The 19,027-nt window shown below is 41.1% G+C and overlaps 1 protein-coding gene across 1 annotated transcript; it reads right to left on the bottom strand.

The window, feature by feature from the left end:
* Positions 1 to 489: 489 nt before the first annotated feature.
* Positions 490 to 17,622, bottom strand: LOC146712300 (CXADR-like membrane protein). Its single transcript, XM_085436181.1, has 5 exons — positions 17,584 to 17,622; positions 11,286 to 11,377; positions 9,935 to 10,273; positions 3,014 to 3,358; positions 490 to 593 (listed from the first exon to the last, which is right to left on the bottom strand). The coding sequence occupies exons 2-5, from the start codon at positions 11,299 to 11,301 to the stop codon at positions 490 to 492; spliced, it is 804 nt and encodes a 267-aa protein (XP_085292307.1). The 5' UTR covers positions 11,302 to 11,377; positions 17,584 to 17,622.
* Positions 17,623 to 19,027: the final 1,405 nt, after the last annotated feature.

Genomic DNA, 19,027 nt, shown 5'->3' with positions numbered 1-19,027 from the left:
TAAAATAAACAGCCCTGTCCTCAGAAACAGGATGCTGGGTGACTGTAAAGTTGTATTAAAAGGAAGACTTGTTTATCCTCCAGCTGTGGCCTTCTATTAAAACTGAAGGTTAAACTCTGCTGCTAAGGACACAGCTGTGCTTCCTTCACTTTGTCTCCTCCTTCAGACGAGGAGACACAAACACATCAGAGAAGAAGAAAAGCCCTCCGACTCCTCGCGTTTTAGTGTGAACCAGGAATCAAAGATGGATGATCGCTTCACTTCCTCTTATTCTTTAAAGGTGGAGCCAACACTTCTTGTTTGCATGGAAGTCCGAAGAGGCCGTTTGGTCTGTTGATCGACAATCTTTTAAACCTCAAGACAAAAACATTGAGTACAAATGAAATGTACATACAGTGTTTGTGGGCCTGTTGTCTGTGCTCAGTGCATCTGTTTCTGTATGATTTTAAACACTGACAACACCCAGAACTCTGAACAGCGGCAGCAGACTCAAAGCTGGAAAAAGCTCTGAGAAACAACAAGAAACACGGCAAAAACATTCAGACCAATGAGCAGTCCAACAGATCCATCCACTCTGAGTCCTCCTGTGTGACCTGCAGGTGAGAAACAGGTGTCAGCTGTCAGGCAGGTGATGAGTGAAGAACAGAACATTTGCTCTTCAAACTGCTGTCAGACATTATCTACTGATCACATCACTCAGACCAGCTGCTTTCTACAAAGTCTCATCAACAACATCTTTAGAAACAAGCATCAACAACCAGGAAGCAGCTTCACCTCTGATCACACACTCACTCACCTGGAGAAACAACAACACTCAGGGTGGTGGTGTTGATATACTGCCATAAGTGTGTTTCTGCCATGAAGACACGACACTCGTATGTTCCAGCGTCATTAATCGTCACATCCTTCAGAATCAAAGACACGTCTCCATCCTTCATCTGTCTGTCCTGCAGATCCACCCGGTTCTTAAAAGATGGATGCTGGAGATCTGGATCCAGCTGCTCATCCCGGTACAAAAGCACATAATCATCTCCCAGGTCAGCTCTGCTCCACTTCACAGCTCTGATGGGTTTGCCTCGTGGAGCTCGACATGTCAGAGTGACGTCCTGTCCAGACTCAGCTGTGATGTTTTTCTGGTCTGAAAGAGGAAACACGGAGCAGAGAGGTTAAAGGTCAAAGTGCAATCATGATCAGAATGACTGACTTTAACCTCCTGAGACACAAACTCTTTCATGACATGCATTTTTAATTTCTCTTTGCTATTTGGACTGATTGGGACCCTATGAATGTAAGAACAAAGAATGATCTTTTTAGCAAGCATAAATAAACAGCATTATTTTTTCCCGAGTTTCTGAGTAAAATGAGATCCACATATGAGGACATTTGTTTTAAATTTTGATAGGACGGCGGCAGTATGATGTCCTCGTAAGCAGTGTTGGGTGTAACACGTTACTGTAATTAAATTACTTTTTGTAATTAAATTACTTTTCCACTGAAAAAGTAGAGTAACTGATTACTGTTCATTTTTAGGTATTTTAATTACAGTTACTTACAATGTACTTGCGTTACATTGTAAAATAATTAAACTCGCTGAATACCATTATTTAATTTCATTAATTTATCTTCTAAACGTAGAAGTAAACTCTGCTCTTTAACATGGCTGTAGTGCAGCTACTCGTCATTTCGCGCCAGTTTGCTGCACAGTCGTATTCTACAGCAGAAGCTGTCGGACTCGGCTGAAGCGAGTGGCTGTTTCATGAAGTGGACATATTCCCGTCTCTTCACTCTTCTGAAACAAGCAGACAAGAACATTACAGTAATATGTAAAACTATCGGCCGCTGTTAATAGTAATCTACTGAAGCGCCTGACACAGGGCATAGACGAACACTTCTGAGCGATCCTTGTTCATCATCCATGGATAACACCGCGGCAGCTCCTGCTAAGCAGCAAAACCTGATTTTACTTCAGCAGCACAGAAAGCACCTGAAGGTGAGCTTAAAGAATGATTGCAGGCTACACTGTGGAAGAGATGCTGCCGCTGCGTACTGTAGAGCAGCGGTCCCCAACCCCCGGGCCACAGACCGGTCGTTTGGTACCGGGCCGCGAGAGTTGAGGCTCGGGTGTGAAATGTCTGGTTTTCAGGGTTTTATCGGTTTTCAGCGTTATTTTGTTATCGTTTTTATCGTTAACTCGGTTTTCCTGGGTCTTTTCACATGTGTTATGAATAAATCTTCTGTTTTTCAGTACCGGTACTAGTTTTATTTTGTTGTATTTATCCGCGACACCTTAAAGGCCGGTCCATGAAAATATTGTCGGGCATAAACCGGTCCGTGGCGCAGAAAAGGTTGGAGACCGCTGGTGTAGAGTCTAAAAATTATTTATTATGTAAAGAGTTTAATTTCTATTGTTTGTCCACTCAAGGTTTATAAGGATTTTAAGAAGTATTTAGTTAAATTACTTATTAAGTAATTAAGTTACTTTTCAGAGACATTAATTAGATAAGTATTTTAAATACAATATTGATTAAGTAATTAGTAATTAATTACTTTTTAAAAAGTAACTTACCCAACACTGCTCGTAAGTGAATATCAGGCCCTTGTAGAGCAAAATTTAGTGTTCTGGTCTAGACCACCCAAAATGTGATGTCCACATATGTGAATGCCAGGTCCTAGGAGGGTAAATATTTTGTTTGTTTCCTTTGACATTTGAGTTTTTAGTCATGTTGGATTTGATGAACCTCTGAACATCCACCAGGTCACCAGTGACCCACTGAGGGGGAATTTTAGCCTCATGCTAAACATGCAAAGTGTCAGAAACTACAAGATGTTAGCTTCCACAGAACAACAACATGTGCTGGTAATAAGTGAACACAAGTGAACTCTAGACTACCAGCCACAAAGACAACAGCTGGAGAAACATCTGTCTGCCTCTGACATCCACCAACTCATCCATACAACAAACAAGCATCAACAACCAGGAAGCAGCTTCACCTCTGATCACACACACACTCACCTGGAGGATCAACTCTCAGGCTGATGATGCTGATGATGTTGATGAGCTTCAATAAGTGTCTTTCTGCCATGAAGACACGACACTCGTATGTTCCAGCGTCATTAATCGTCACATTCTTCAGAATCAAAGACACGTCTCCATCCTTCTTCTGTCTGTGCTGCAGATCCACACGGTTCTTAAAAGATGGATGCTGGAGATCTGGAACAAAGTAACCATCCCGGTACAAAAGCACATAATTATGTTCCAGGTCAGCTCTGCTCCACTCTAAAAATATGAATTTGTTGTTTGGAGCTCGACATGTCAGAGTGACGTCCTGTCCAGACTCAGCTGTGATGGTTTTCTGGACTGAAAGAGGAAACAACACAGAGCAGAGAGGTTAAAGGTCAAAGTACAATCATGATCAGAATGACTGACTTTATACATTTTGTTTTTTTCCTTCGACATTTGAGTCAAAAGAAATAAGCAACAAATTGTTGTATATGTTCCTGGATGTCAGCAACAAAAAGCTTTGTAGCTGCATACTGACTCCTGACACTACAACACATCACACTGACACACATTAGACATCTTTGTCTCTGTCACAGCTGCATTACAGATGTTAAGTGCCCAATCAGTCTTGCATGTCCTTCATACACACAGAAAAACTGAGTCCATATAAAAAATAATAATTCTAAACGAATCATTCACATGTAAACCAGACACATAATCTTTATCACAGATATAAACATCATTTGGTTTGTACCAGCTAGATTTCCAGGTGTGCACTAGGTTGTAGTGCACATGTGTCAACAAGCATGCTGCCTTTTCCAGTTGTTCCCGCTTTTTCTCTTTAGTCTAGCTTTTTTCTTACTTTTTTTTTTTTAACTTGTACTTGCGTCTGTTTTAATAACTTTATTTCAATCATGTGGATTGAGAGAGTTTTTGATCTACTTGGGGTTGGAAAATGTTCCTTTTATCGAGCAACAGGACCACAGCACAACTTCTACATACTGCACGGGCTGTTTACTCGAGAGAGCAGCTGATAGTACTCAGACCCACAGACGTGCCAGCTGAAATCTGGAGGAGAACACACCAAGGATGCAGAGGTGGAGGACAGAAGAGGAGAAGGAAGGAGACAGCAAGACAGGGGATGCTTGAAGTACAAACCGTGTCTGCCGTCTATCATAATGGGAAATGTTCAGTCGTTAGCAAATAAAATTAATGAGCTAACGATGCTAGCACAGAGTCAGAGGGAATATCGGGAGTGTAGCCTGATGTGTTTCACAGAATCATGGATACATCAGGACATTCCCGACGACAACACGTCCTTGGAAGGCTTCCACATTGTTCGGACGGACAGGGTCAGTGCCGTGAGCGGTAAGCAGAAAGGAGGGGAGCTTGCTCTTCTTGTTAACAACCGGTGGTGTAAACTTGCCCACATATCATTCAAAGAATGCTGCCTGGACACTGAACTGTGCACTGTTGGACTCAGGCTGTATTATTTGCCCAGGGAATTTACCCATGTAATCTTGGGGGCTGCTTATGTTCCTCCCTCTGCCAGCATGTAACACTATCCACTCTGCCATAGCCCGGTTAGTCTCACCACTCCAGTGCCTTTTTTGCAACATTGGGGTACTTCAACCATGTCACTGCCAGCTTTCACACAGTATGTGGTCTGTCCCACCAACCTCAATGACTAGAAGGGTCCAGGTGTTACTAAAGGACAAGATCAGAGAGGCTAAAGACAATAGAGCTCGAAAATGTGACGTCAAAACCGCAAAAGGTTGTAGGATTGTAGGAGTGGTAAGTGGTACTAGTGAACGCAGCCTTTCACAAGAAAACAGTAACACAGCAAAGAAACACAAAGAATGACAAGAAGCTGTTCTATTATTAACTGCAATAGCCGGTCGCATGACAGTGACGGGAAGCCGACGGGTAAAGAGATCGGTTTTAAGCGGATTGTTCATGTCATGTTTCCGAAGTAACAAAAAGCTGACGGATGGCCTGGATTGCAGCCATTTGAAGACCAAATATAACGTCCCAGAACACTCCAGCTCACATGTTAGTCTGCTCCAAGCATTTCTACAAAGGTAAGTCTTCCTTTGTAGTTATTACGTATTTATCATAACATGATTGTTGATGTAGGTTACAAATAAGTCTTATATTGATTTGAATTGAATTTGTTGCTATGCTGCTTTGTTCACTGTGGCTTTGTGGGCTAATGTTTGTTGTGATTTGTAGGAAAACCAGAAACAAAATGCTGGAATAATCCAGACTGGACCCCCTCTATCAACCTGGGTCATACCGAGTTTAAAGCTGCTACCACAGCCAGATCTGATCGGTGAAGAGAGAGAGCGAGATCAAAACAGCCACGAAACGTCCGCATATATGTGCCCAAGTGTTGTATTGAAGCAAGCAAGTGATGAATAACTGTTTTCCACTATGTTGTTTTGCAGTGTTGTTTTTTCTTTTATTGTTGTCGCATTGTTGATTTGTTTTTACCACAGCAGCTAATAAAGCATAATGGAATACAACGTTGCCTCTTTCTTGTAAAATTCTATAACAGAATGAAACAATAACGCCAGTTATAAATAATGACAACAATTAGATTATCTCCTGTACAGGCCAATGCAAAGGAAAAAAATGTAGCAACAGCTGTGAGATGGAATCGTCCAAATCACCAAAGTAAACTGGACCTGGGCTTGTTGCAGGATCTGAAGTTACCAAACATTTTGTGAGTGTATGAACTCACACTTAGGACCATATAATAATAAATATGTGAATGATGAAACGCCACTCTGTATGCTCGTATGGGTCTGACCCTTTCACCCCTTTGATTTTTTTCCTCGTACTTTTTTTTGCCTTTTCGTCACGTCTGTCTTTGTACGGAGCTGCTGTGTTCTCCATCGTTTTGTACAGAACTGTTTTTGGGGCAAATAAAATGCAAGTAGGGATTAAAACCGCAGAATTAAGGATTACCGGTGCTGGAAATGCTGTGCTTGATGCAATGTTTTGATTGTGTTGCCACTCGTACCCACAATGCAATGCGCGAAAGTCACGTGGTCTGTCGATCTCTGTACCAAAGATCCCAGCAGCCCCCAGGGTTACAGGCCTGTGTAACTGACCTCCAACATGATGAACACACTGGAAAGACTCATCTTGGACCAGCTAAAACCTATAGTCAGACCACATCAGGATCCCCCGCTGGACAATCCGGCGAGCACTGTGAGGGTCATGTATTTTTTAATTTTCCAGTCCATTTAACACCATCAGGCCGACCCTCCTGGGTGATAAGTTAGCAGCGATGCAGGTGGATGCTTCTCTGATGTCCTGGATTGTTGATTACCTGACACACAATATGTGTGTCTTCCAAAGTGTGTGTCTGACAAAGTAATCAGCAACACAGGGGCACCACAGGGGACTGTCCTCTCCCCCTTCCTCTTCACCCTCTACACCACAGACTTCAGCCACTGCACAGAGACCTGCCATCTTCAGAAGTTTTCTGATGACTCTGCGGTGGTTGGATGCATCAGCAGGGATGATGAGACAGAGTACCGGGCTGTGGTCGACTCCTTTGTCACGTGGTGTGAGCAGAATCATCTGCAGCTCAACGTGGCAAAGACCAAGGAACTGATCGTGGACTTCAGGAAGACCAGGAAACACTTGACCCCTGTTTCAATCCAGGGGGTCAGTGTTGACATTGTGGAGGACTATAAATACCTTGGAGTACACATTGACAATAAACTGGACTGGGCTAAAAACACCACAGCACTTTACAGGAAGGGCCAGAGTCGTCTCTATTTTTTGAGGCGACTGAGGTCCTTCAACATCTGCCAGAAAATGCTGAGGATTTTCTATGAGTCTGTGGTGGCCAGTGCGATCCTCTATGCTGTTGCATGCTGGGGGAGCAGGCTGAGGGTCGCAGATGCCAACAGACTTAATAAACTGATCCGTAAGGCCAGCAATGTTGTGGGGATGGAGCTGGACTCCCTCAAGGTGGTGTCGGAGAGGCGGATGCTGTCCAAGATAAAGACAATGTTGGATAACACCTCCCACCCACTCCATGACATGCTGGTCAGTCACAGGAGCTCGTTCAGTGAGAGACTGAGATTACCCATAATGCACCACTAAAGGACACAAGAAATCATTCCTGCCCATGGCCATCTGTCTGCAACTGTAAACACACATAATTTCTTTAGGGATTAAGGCAAGGAAAGTTTATTTATATAGCACAATTCAACAACAAGGTGATTCAAAGTGCTTTACAGAGACATTGAAAACAAAAACAAATAAAAAGCATGATTTAAAATTGATTAAGACAAGCAAACAAACAAACAAACAAAGCAGTATATAAAATCAAAAGTCAAAACAGATAAAATCAGAACAGTAGATAAAATCAGTAGTTAAATGTAAGTTTTGAAATTTAAGCTTAAAGTGTGGATTTGGTGCTTTATTCAAATGCAGCTGAGAACAGGTGAGTCTTCAACCTGGATTTAAATAAACTGAGTGTTTCAGCTGATCTGAGGCTTTCTGGGAGTTTGTTCCAGATATAAGGAGCATAAAAGCTGAATGCAGCTTCTCCGTGTCTGGTTCTGACTCTGGGAACTGATAAAAGACCGGATCCAGATGACCTGAGGGATCTGGAAGGTTCATACTGGGTCAGGAGGTCATTGATGTATTTTGGTCCTAAACCATTCAGAGCTTTATAGACCAGCATCAGAACTTTAAAGTCTATCCTCTGACGGACAGGCAGCCAGTGTAAAGATCTCAGAGCTGGACTGATGTGGTCCACTTTTTTGGTCTTAGTGAGGACTCGAGCAGCAGAGTTCTGAATGAGCTGTAGTTGTCTGATGATTTTTTAGGTAGACCTGTAAAGATGCTGTTACAGTAATCAAGCCTACTAAAGATGAATGCATGGACTAGTTTTTCCAGGTCCTGTTGAGACATCAGATCTTTTATCCTTGATATATTCTTGAGGTGATAGTAAGCTGACTTTGTTATTGTCTTAATGTGTTTTTCTAAGTTTAGGTCTGCATCCATCACTACACCCAAATTTCTCGCCTGGTTTGTGGTTTTTAGATGTATAGATTGAAGTTCTCTGGTGACCTGTAATCGTTTTTCTTTGGCGCCAAAGACTATTACCTCAGTTTTGTTTTTGTTTAGCTGGAGAAAATTGTGGCACAACCAGTCATTAATTTCCTCAATGCATTTACCAAGAGCCTGTACAGGGCCTTGGTCTCCTGGTGACATTGTGATATATATTTGTGTGTCATCTGCATAGCTGTGGTAGTTTATTTTGTTGTTGTTTATAATCTGTGCCAGTGGGAGCATGTAAATGTTAAACAGAAGGGGTCCCAAGATGGAACCTTGGGGAACTCCACATGTGATACTTGTCTGCTCAGATGTGAAGTTACCTATTGATACAAAGTATTTCCTGTTTTCTACGTATGTTTTGAACCAGTTTAGTACAGTTCCTGAAAGACCTGTCCAGTTCTCCAGTCGTTTGAGTAATATGTTGTGGTCAACTGTATCAAATGCTGCACTGAGATCCAGTAAAACTAGGACTGACATTTTTCCACTGTCTGTATTCAGACATATGTCATTAAACACTTTGGTCAGAGCGGTTTCAGTGCTGTGGTTCTGTCTAAAACCTGACTGGAAGGCATCGTAGCAGTTATTCTGTGTTAAGAAGTAATTGAGCTGTTGAGAAACTGCTTTTTCAATGATCTTACTTAAAAACGGGAGATTTGAGATCGGCCTGTAGTTGTTCATTTGTGTCTTGTCAAGATTGTCCTTTTTCAGTATAGGTTTGATTACAGCAGTTTTTAGTGATTCTGGAAACACACCTGATAATAAAGAAAAGTTGACGATCTGTAACAGGTCTGACTCTAAAGTCTTTGAGACCTTTTTGAAAAAACTTGTTGGCAGGACATCTAAACAGCAGGAGGAGGAGTTCAGTTGACCTAAGATGTCCTCCAGGTCTTTGCTGTTAATAGGTTGAAACTGTTTCATGGTGTTTAAACAGTTTTTTGGTGGACACAGTACATATCCTGGATCTGCTGTTGATGTACCCAATTGCTTGTCTAATTTTTTGGATTTTTTCAGTGAAGAATTTGGCAAAGTCATTGCAGGCCATGGTCGAATGAAGTTCAGCTGCCACTGACACAGGAGGGTTTGTTAGCCTGTCAACTGTAGAAAATAAGACCCGAGCATTATGGCTGTTTTTAGTGATGATGTCAGAGAAGTAGGACCTTCTTGCACTCCTCAGTTGTAAATTATAATTGTGAAGTTTCTCTTTATAAATGTCATAATGAACCTGGAGGTTTGTTTCTCTCCATCTGCGCTCAGCTTTCCTACACTCTCTTTTTTCATTTTTCACCAGTGTGGAGTTTCTCCATGGAGACTTTTTCCTTCCAGAGATAACCTTCACCTTAATGGGAGCAATAGTGTCCATTACATTTAACATGTTAGCATTGAAGCTATTGACGAGCTCATTGACTGACCCTCTGGACAGGTCAGGTGTTAATGGGAAGACCTGGTTAAAAATTGCACTACTGTGTTCAGTTATACACCGTTTTGTGATCACTGTTGTTGATATATTTGTGTGGGCTGAGATTTTACTTTCAAAGAAAACACAGTAATGATCAGACAGGCCCACATCAGACACAGTAATGTTTGAAATGCTCAGGCCCTTGGAGATCAGTAGGTCAAGAGTGTGTCCTCTATAATGTGTGGCCTCTGTTACATTAATAAAGATTCTGATTCTGATCTGATTTCACCTTTCAAGTAGACCGACACAGTTACAGCAGACGTTTACACACGAGTTAGAGACAACAGCTGGAGAAACATCTGTCTACCTCTAACTTCCACCAGCTCATCCATACAACAAACAAGCATCAACAACCAGGAAGCAGCTTCACCTCTGATCACACACACACTCACCTGGAGGAACAACAACACTCAGGCTGATGATGCTGATGAGCTGCCATGAGTCTGTTTCTGCCATGAAGACACCACACTCGTATGTTCCAGCGTCATTAATCGTTACATCCTTCAGAATCAAAGACACGTCTCCATCCTTCATCTGTCTGTCCTGCAGATCCACCCGGTTCATAAAAGATGGATGCTGGAGATCTGGATCAAAGTGACCATTCCAGTATGAAAGGACATATTTTGGCTCCAAGTCAGCTCTGCTCCATCTTAAAAGTATGATCTTTTTGTTTGGAGCTCGACATGGCAGAGTGACGTCCTGTCCAGACTCAGCTGTAATCATTTCCAGATCTGAAAGAGGAAACAACACAGAGCCGAGAGGTTAAAGGTCAAAGTACAATCACGATCAGAATGATTGACTTTAAAATTTTGTTTATTTCCTTTGACATTTGAGTTTTTAGTCATGTTGGATTTGATGAACCTCTGAACATCCACCAGGTCACCAGTGACCCACTGAGGGGGAATTTTAGCCTCATGCTAAACATGCAAAGTGTCAGAAACTACAAGATGTTAGCTTCCACAGAACAACAACATGTGCTGGTAATAAGTGAACATAATGTGTGAGAGAAAGCAGCCTCTCATTATAAGACACTGTGAGTCTCTGCATGCTGCCTTTATGGAGCTACAGCTGTTTGTATACACTGAACAGAAAGCTTTGTAGCTGCATACTGACTCCTGACACTACAACACATCACACACATCTCATACTGAACTGGAGATTGTTATTCATGCTTTTATTTCATCACGACTGGACTATTGCAATTCACTGTTTACATGTCTAAACAAAAGTTCCCTGGAGCGTCTGCAGACTGTCCAAAATGCTGCAGCAAGGCTTCTGACGAAAACATCGAAATACTCACATATAACACCGTTGCTTATACAGTTACACTGGCTCCCTGTCGAATTCAGAGTCCACTTTAAGATTCTGGTTCTGACATTTAAGGCTCTTCAAGAACAAGCACCATCATACATCATTGAACTCTTACAGCCCTATGCCCCTAGTAGGTCTCTGACGTCTTGTGGTCAGGGCCTACTTGTTATTCAGTATACAAGACTGAAAACTAGGGGTGATCGAGCTTTTGCTACTGTGGCCGCCAGACTGTGGAATTCTCTTCCTCAGAACTTAAGATCTGCTGATTCACTGATTACTTTTAAAAAACAGCTAAAAACACATCTTTTTAAAATTGCATTTTGTTAACTTTTGACTGTACTTTGTTTTTTTAATCTGTGCCTAAACCTTGTAAAGCACTTTGTGATCCTTTATCTAGAAATGTGCTATATAAATAAAATTTTACTTACTTACTTACTGACACACACATTACACTTCTTTGTCTCTGTCACAGCTGCATTACAGATGTTAAGTGTCCACCCAGCCTCGTGTCTCCTTCACACACACTGAAACAATATGAAAATAAGGGTTTGTTAGTAACATGTAAACCAGCTGATGTATCTCGGGGACAGTTTAGTTTGTACCAGTTAATAAACACAAAAACATGACAAACATCAGAGTGAGTGACGCAGTTAGAGCAGAGATACGGCTTCTGTAGTTCTGCTGATCGGACTCTTATTTTGTCATAACCCTTGTTATTGTTTTGTGTCGATGGCATTTAAATAAAGTCTTCAGTAAAGCTGAAAATCACAGCTGATCGCTCCGAGTTTTCATTTTATGCCTTAAAGAGGAAAAAAATGGTAAGAAAAATAATAAATAAATAAAAATGCGCAGCTGTTCTTTAACCAGCTCCACGGTATCAAACTGAATGTATTATTCAGAATAGAGAGACTTTATTAGTCTCTGCACACACGGACAAACTGAACCAGTATGAAAGTAACTCTGCTGCCAGCTGTTTGTCTCACAGGAAAATGTTTGCTTTTAAAAAAGTCGAACAAATATTAATATTTTTACCATGCAGCCAATTTTTTCTCAAATGACCTCCGTTTGTGTTTTAATACAGTTAAATTCTGAAACCTCACCTGCAGAGACGAACACGACAAACATCCAAGCGGAGCAGAGTGACGCAGTTACAGGAGACATGTTTCTGCTGAGAGTTAGGGAGGTTAGCTAGTTTGTCCTAAAAGTCTGCTGCTGTTTTCACCTGAGGTTAAACCTGGGGCCCGTTCTTCGTACCTCGCTAAGTAAGTTAGCTGGATTTGATTGTTGACGATTTCGCGTGATCCTGGATCAGTCGGTTCCCCGAAGCTCATCCGGGACTTGCTGTCATAGCAACAGAGCCGTAAGCGTAAACCTGCTGGGGAGCAGGCTTACTTTATGTAAACAGGATTAGATCGCGGCCACGCAGGTATGTCCGCTTCATGTATACGAAAGCAACAGCGATATTCCACCACTGTTTCACCATAAATAAATAACATCAATGTAACTAAAGATAATGCAGCACTTGATCCTTTTATTGATGTCACACAGATACATACAGGTCATTCCCTAAAAAAGGGAAATGTACTATTAACATTCTATTACATGTATGTGATTATTACAGATGTAATTCATATTTCAGAGTAGTAATTGTAAATTACTTCGTGTAATCAAGATGAGAGACCACGGCTATAAAAGCCAAGGTGGATTTGGGAAGCCTGTCGCAGCCATGTCCTGTCCGTATACGCGACCAACCCATTGCGGAAGGTGCAAGATTGATAAGGAGAGTCCTCAGAATTCAGCGTATATTGCGGGACAGACAGGATCCTTTAGCTCAGCGCGACAGTGTGCTCATAGAGAGATATCGATTTTCCCGTGAGGATATTATTTACTTAACCAACTTGTTGACGAGGGGGTGCAGGACCACCACCTGTCTTTTTTTCCTCTGCCCTTTTCTTGGTTGCTGTTATGAACAAACTAACAGAGTATTACAGGCCAGTATTACCTTGCCAAGAGACGCAAAGCAATCTAAGAGATAAATATTACCATTCTGTAGAATACTCCTGTATTCCACTTTTACTTGTTCCCATGTTCTTGTGGGTCCTGTTGTGGCTCTAATGTGAAAGGGGATATAATATAACATATTATAATATAATATAATGCCATATGATATTGGACAATATAGTGTCATATGATAGATCTACCCTACCGCCTACTGGTGTTGGCCAGAGGGGCCGATGGCGCGATATGGCAGCCTGGCTACAACCGTAGCTGCCTCCACCAGTGTGTGAATGTGGGAGTGAATGAATAGTGGTATCGTAAAGCGCTTTGGGTGCCTTGGAAAGCGCTATATAAACCCAATCCATTATTATTATTATTATTAAATTACCTACGAGTTTGATTTGTCAGCAACTTTCTGCCAGCCCTCTCTCCTTGCTTTTGCAGCCTTTGCAGTGTTCCCTTGCGTTCTGATTAAACTCTGAAACTCCTGAAATCCCTCACTCAAGAGTTCTTGCTCTGCTGCCGAAAAATACCGAGCCGAGCGCGCTCCGTCGACATTTTCGCCGACCAATCAGCGGGTTGCCGATCAATGTTTCCACTATCGATGCGTAGCCCCTTTTACGACACCCAGTGATGTCACATTCCTGCGTCCAGCTGTACTAATCGTCAACAGCAGGTGTGTTCGGGGAACCGGATTAGCGAGCTCACGGTTAGCGCGATGATTTGATCTTGGATGTGTCATTTGATCTTGGATGTAGTAAGCGACGTACGAAGAACGGGCCCCTGAACACATCAGATTACATTTACATTTAATAATGTTTTGCCTTTCAGCTCTTCTTGCTCCTCCTCCCAGTATTTCATACTAACGCAGCTCCTTCTCCTTCTTGTTCATCCGTTTTAGGAACAGCTTGCATCCAAAGATGTCGCACTACTGCCCTCTGCTGGGTTTATTGTTACATCACTTCCAAATCCTTAGAGCCACTGGATGAGTCCAGTATTTCTCAAAAACTGATAAACCCCTCCTTTCCCTTCATCATGACTTAAGCACTCAGTCACCTTTTCAAACTTCTGTAGTACTACCCATTACTACCCTCAACATTCTCCTTTGACTGACATATTTCCTGCAACTAATAAGCAAACGCTCAATGCTTTCTAGCATTACACCAATTACACAACCCAGTCGGATGTTTCTCCATCTTAAAAATAGTGCCATAGAGAAAGCAATGCCCTGCTCATATTCTACTTATAATTATCTCCTCCCACCTATTTAATCCTCTACTCCTCTGAACTTCTATTGTGTTTTGCAATCTATATAAATGTCTCCCTTTTATTTCATCAGCCCATGCCATTTCCATTTTAAATTCTTACTTGCTTTCCAAACCATACTGTTTCCTTCAGATTTAGACAATGGTATCTGCACATCAACACCTACTCATATAACAGCTTCCTTAGCAAAACTATCTGCTCTTCCATTACCCAGAATACCTACATGAGCCAGAGTTACAATATCTTTACTTTTTCACACAATCTATGATGAGCAAAAGGAAGCTCATACAGAATTTGCTTGTATTTCCTTTTCCAATGCATAATAATGCCGACAATGATTCACTACATATTATTACTTTTGATATTCGACTGTCTTCCACCCATTCTAATGCCAACAATGTAGCATATAACTACTGCTGATGCTGCTCTTTTTCTTCTATGGCGGTAGGCAGCAGACCACTCACTTCCAAGTGCATTACTGCCAGCCTTTAGATTGGAGTATGGAGCAGAATCTACAGCACCACCAGCACCACCTCCTGTTGTTTTTAATCAAAAGATAGCAGCAAAAACTAAAAAGAGACTTCTAGAAATAAATTATCCTTAAATTATTTTTTGTTCTTATGAAGATTTCCGACTAATATTTCTCTCTGATGGCCGTGTTTATAACAATCTAACAATATGCTCTACTCTTTCCATTTGCCTGCAATAATCACAATAACTTTTACCATTTTAATAATGACTTTAAGCTATTTATTCCAGCCTGACTAAAGCTCTCGTTCTTTGGTTTTTCAGGGTTTTTTTAAGTAATTTGTCTTACTTTTCCTGTCCTGTCTGGCACTGTAACAATCAGAATTATTTTCTGAAGGTGGGGGGGCAAGTCCTGCTAAGCAGCCACCAACAGTGAGCCAGTACACACCGGAGCACGCAGCTCCATCCTGACATTATAGCACATTATGTAAAAACACCCACTTGCCTTTGAACATTGTAATAATGCCCAGCCTTGACATCTCTGCCCTATTACTCTTCGTATTTCTTCTTAACGTGCAGCTTACTCTTAACTTCATTTTCACATTCAAAACTGCCACATTTTTCTTTACTGCACAAATTTATCAGGAAACTATTTTCCCAAAATGTGCTGTAACTTGATCACTGTGCCATTTCTTCACATCCTGAAACCTGAAAGATTTATTTCTAATGTCTGGTCTTGAGTCTGACTGCATGTATTGAATTCGTGTTAATGTAGTACTGGAGTCTGAACACTATAACAGCCATCTAAAGAGCTTGCAAAGATAAGCATAAGCACTTCTTTATGTTTCTTTAAATATTTAGTGGAAAGTCCCAGATTTTAAGTGTCTCCAAGGGGGTTGTGGACCCACCAATGAATCATCTACCAACGAGCGAATCAAGTGAAAAATCCATGCAGAGAATCCATGTTTCTCTCCAACCAATCAGGGAGCTACTTACATAGAGCCTTGTGGTTAATTTGCATTGCTTCAGGTTTTCAACCCTGAAGCAACCTTTCGCACCTGCATTCACACCTATGGGCAATTTCCAATTAACTTAACCCCACTAACTGTGGAAGAAAGTCAAAATACCCATCGAGAAGCCACGCAAACACGGGGAGAACATGCCAACTCCACACAGAAAGACCTCGGGCAGGTGGCGGAATTAAACTCAGGACCTTCTTGCTGTGCGGCAACAGTGTTAACCATGCTGTCCGGGATTAAGAATTAATTTTGGAAAAAATGATTTAAAAATAGTGTTTGAATAAATAAAATCATAAAAAATAATTTGCAAATGCATAATTTATTTTAGATTTCATTTTATTTTAGATTAAGCACAAAATTCTTTATTTTGATGTGTGGCTCCTGTCATCCTCCAGAGTGCTAATGGATCTAAAACTGTTAAAATCTTAAAGAACAACTTACAGTTGTAGATATTTCTGATATTAACAGCAACTCTGGCCTTCTTCTGTAAAGAAGAGTGCAACTGGTGTCTTCTCTGTCTACAAAAAGATAAGAAAAACTAAGGAGTGCTGAATCATTCCAATATGCACACTGAGAAAAAGGGATTGGCCAACTCTCGGATTTACGTAAGCATCTTGCGTGTATTTAACATAAGTGCCTCGTGCTTTAAAGTTAAGTGTAACTATATAGTGTAGAAACTACATGATATGCAGAGAGGCAGATTAAATTGTTCATATCATGTTTGAGTGAAGTAAGTCAATAACTTTCTGCGACACTGCACGGGATCTCAGTGGTTTCAGGAAGGCATCCATCTCAGGCAAGTCGAGCAGCCGCCTCTACTTTTGTTGGTATACCGAAAAAAGTAAATTGGGTGGTTGTTACATTAAAAAAGTCTAACTTGTAATTTAAACACAATAATTTCATGTTTCTATGAACGTAATTAAATCATGAAGAATCTGTACGAAAGTCAACAACTTAATTTGTTCTTGTTGAGATGACCTGATACAATCTAGTGAGAGTGGTTAGTTGCTGAACTCATGAAATTCACAGGATGGCACAAGATGTCAAACTGCAGGAAAATCACTGGAGTTATAAGAGGCAGACAGCTACACACACACCACGTGTATGCTATCGCTATTTATTGTGGTTTAACCTGTCAAGAACAAAAACGTACAAAAAAATTCTGCATCAAGCCTTGAAATCATAGCTTTCCTACTTTTGTTAAGTCTGGATTGGTGGCTTGGTGGTTACTGCTGCTGCTTCACAGTAAGAAGATCCTGGGTTTAAATCCACAATCTGGCTGGTTTGCACTGGGTTCTCTCTGTGTATTCTGGTTTCTTCCCGCAGTTAGAAGCCATGCAGTTGTTAGGGTTAATTGGTGATTCTAAATTACCTGCAAATGGTTGTTTGTGATAGACTTGAGCTGTCCAGGCTGTACCCTGCCTTGTAACCTATCACTTCAGGGTTATTTCCCTGGATAAAGACAGGAGGATGGTAGTTGTTGTAGATCCATTCACTTTTTATGGTAGCCAGACTCTAGACTTTGTTGAACATTATGTAATATGAAGACAACATGAAGTATTTAAGTGACCAAGTAGTATTGGGCTATAATAAAATAAAATGAAAGAATTAAAACACTCCAGGAGCTCATCTTACTCCATCTGAACATGTTTCAATCGTGTTTCATGAACACAACATGCAGGTTTACTGAATATGAACAAGTTGTGTTGATTGAACTCAGTTGTTTAAGTTTCTGCCAAAGAAAAACCTTTGTGTGCAACCAGTGTCCTCTATTGACTCAAGTCAATCCAACATGGCCTTTTTTTCAGTGCACAATTGTAAGAAGAAAGACTTGCTTATAATGAATGGATATGTTTTTCTTGCTTTTTCTTTACAGTCTCTAGTGTCTGCCTGTGTAGCATGCAGTTCAGAGTAAGGATGAAGTCAAATGATTCAGTAAAATTATTCTGTGTTGAAAGTAGAAACACTAAAAGCTTTACCTGTCTTGTTTCCATGCTTGAAGATGCAGATCCTTCCTGTTGAGGTAATTGAATGAATTTAAAGTGTGCTGCACTCTCTTTAGTGTTACAGACACAAAGTGAAGGTGATTAGTCTAATTAAGAATGAAAATGAAAACTTGCAAATCTCATAAACACATTATATTCACAGTGAATCGTGGAAAACATAAAATATTTAACCTCAGAAAATAGTCCATCTGATGCAAATTATTATTATAAAAAACACAACGATAAGCTCAGTGCTTATCTGTAATATTTCGTCCTCCTGAGTGGAGCAATACATCTCAGGTTGAAAACTGCTCTGGATTCACCTTCCAATCGTAGTCTAAGGAGCTTGCAAAGAAAAGCGTCTGGATGTCTTTAGGTTGCTTGAAGACTTGCTTCTCGGATGAGAGGGTTAGGGTGGTGTTTGCTGTACAGTGCAGCGAGGAATGCCCAGACCTCTACATCGGAGAGACCAAACAGCCACTTCACAAGCGCATGGCACAACACAGAAGAGCCACCTCCACAGGACAAGACTCAGCAGTTCATCTGCATCTAAAGGTCAAAGGTCACTCTTTGAGGATGCCAATGTTCACATTTTGGACAGAGAGGACAGATGGTTTGAAAGAGGAGTGAAAGAAGCATCTATGTCCACTGTGAGCGACCATCTTTGAACAGAGGCGGGGTTTACGACCAGCAATGCGAATAACGGCGTTACAAGTAACAATGTTACTAAAGGCATTAGTTTTTTCAGTAACGAGTAATCTAACTAATTACTATTCCTATCGTTACAACGTCGTTACAGTTACTAAGAAGAAAACGCGGTCCGTTACTAGTTTTCAACAAACATACGGTTGAAGCTGTGTTCAGCTTCCTGCAGCTTATATCAGCTGCAGGAAGTAGCTGTAAGTAATCTGGACGCTGCAGCTTTAAGCAGCTGCGCTCTCCTGCGGACGGTGATCACGAGCACTGTCTGGAGCTCAGGGGGCAAAACAGTTGCATGAGTGCTGCTGTTTGACTGAAGCAGAAGAATAAAGTAGTCGTGGTAAGTCAGTCAGATGACCACTTAAAGACGAAACAACAAGGTGATATATACCAGTTTTTAAATTGTGTTCATAGGCCACGTAAAACCAGAGTCATGATGAACAAGATACACGCGGCATTTTCTGTGATGTTTACTGTCTAAGGAAAGCACCAGCAAGCACTCTCTGCTTATGATTTCCCCCTCACATTATAACTCATCTTTTTGACCTACTCATGTGTTAATTATTATGTTCTTGTATGTATTTGTTTTTATTTCCTTGATTAAGAATAAAAACCTGCAGGTGAGAAACAGGTGTCAGCTGTCAGGCAGGTGATGAGTGAAGAACAGAACAGAATCCATTTGCTCTTCAAACTGCTGTCAGACATTATCTACTGATCACATCACTCAGACCAGCTGCTT

This window comes from Copadichromis virginalis, linkage group LG3, assembly GCF_057382275.1.
Source record: "Copadichromis virginalis isolate Kocher_CV1m ecotype Utaka linkage group LG3, C_Virginalis_male_GT1.1, whole genome shotgun sequence".
In the NCBI taxonomy this organism is placed as follows: Eukaryota; Metazoa; Chordata; class Actinopteri; order Cichliformes; family Cichlidae; genus Copadichromis; species Copadichromis virginalis.
This window is presented reverse-complemented; position numbering and strand designations above follow the sequence as displayed.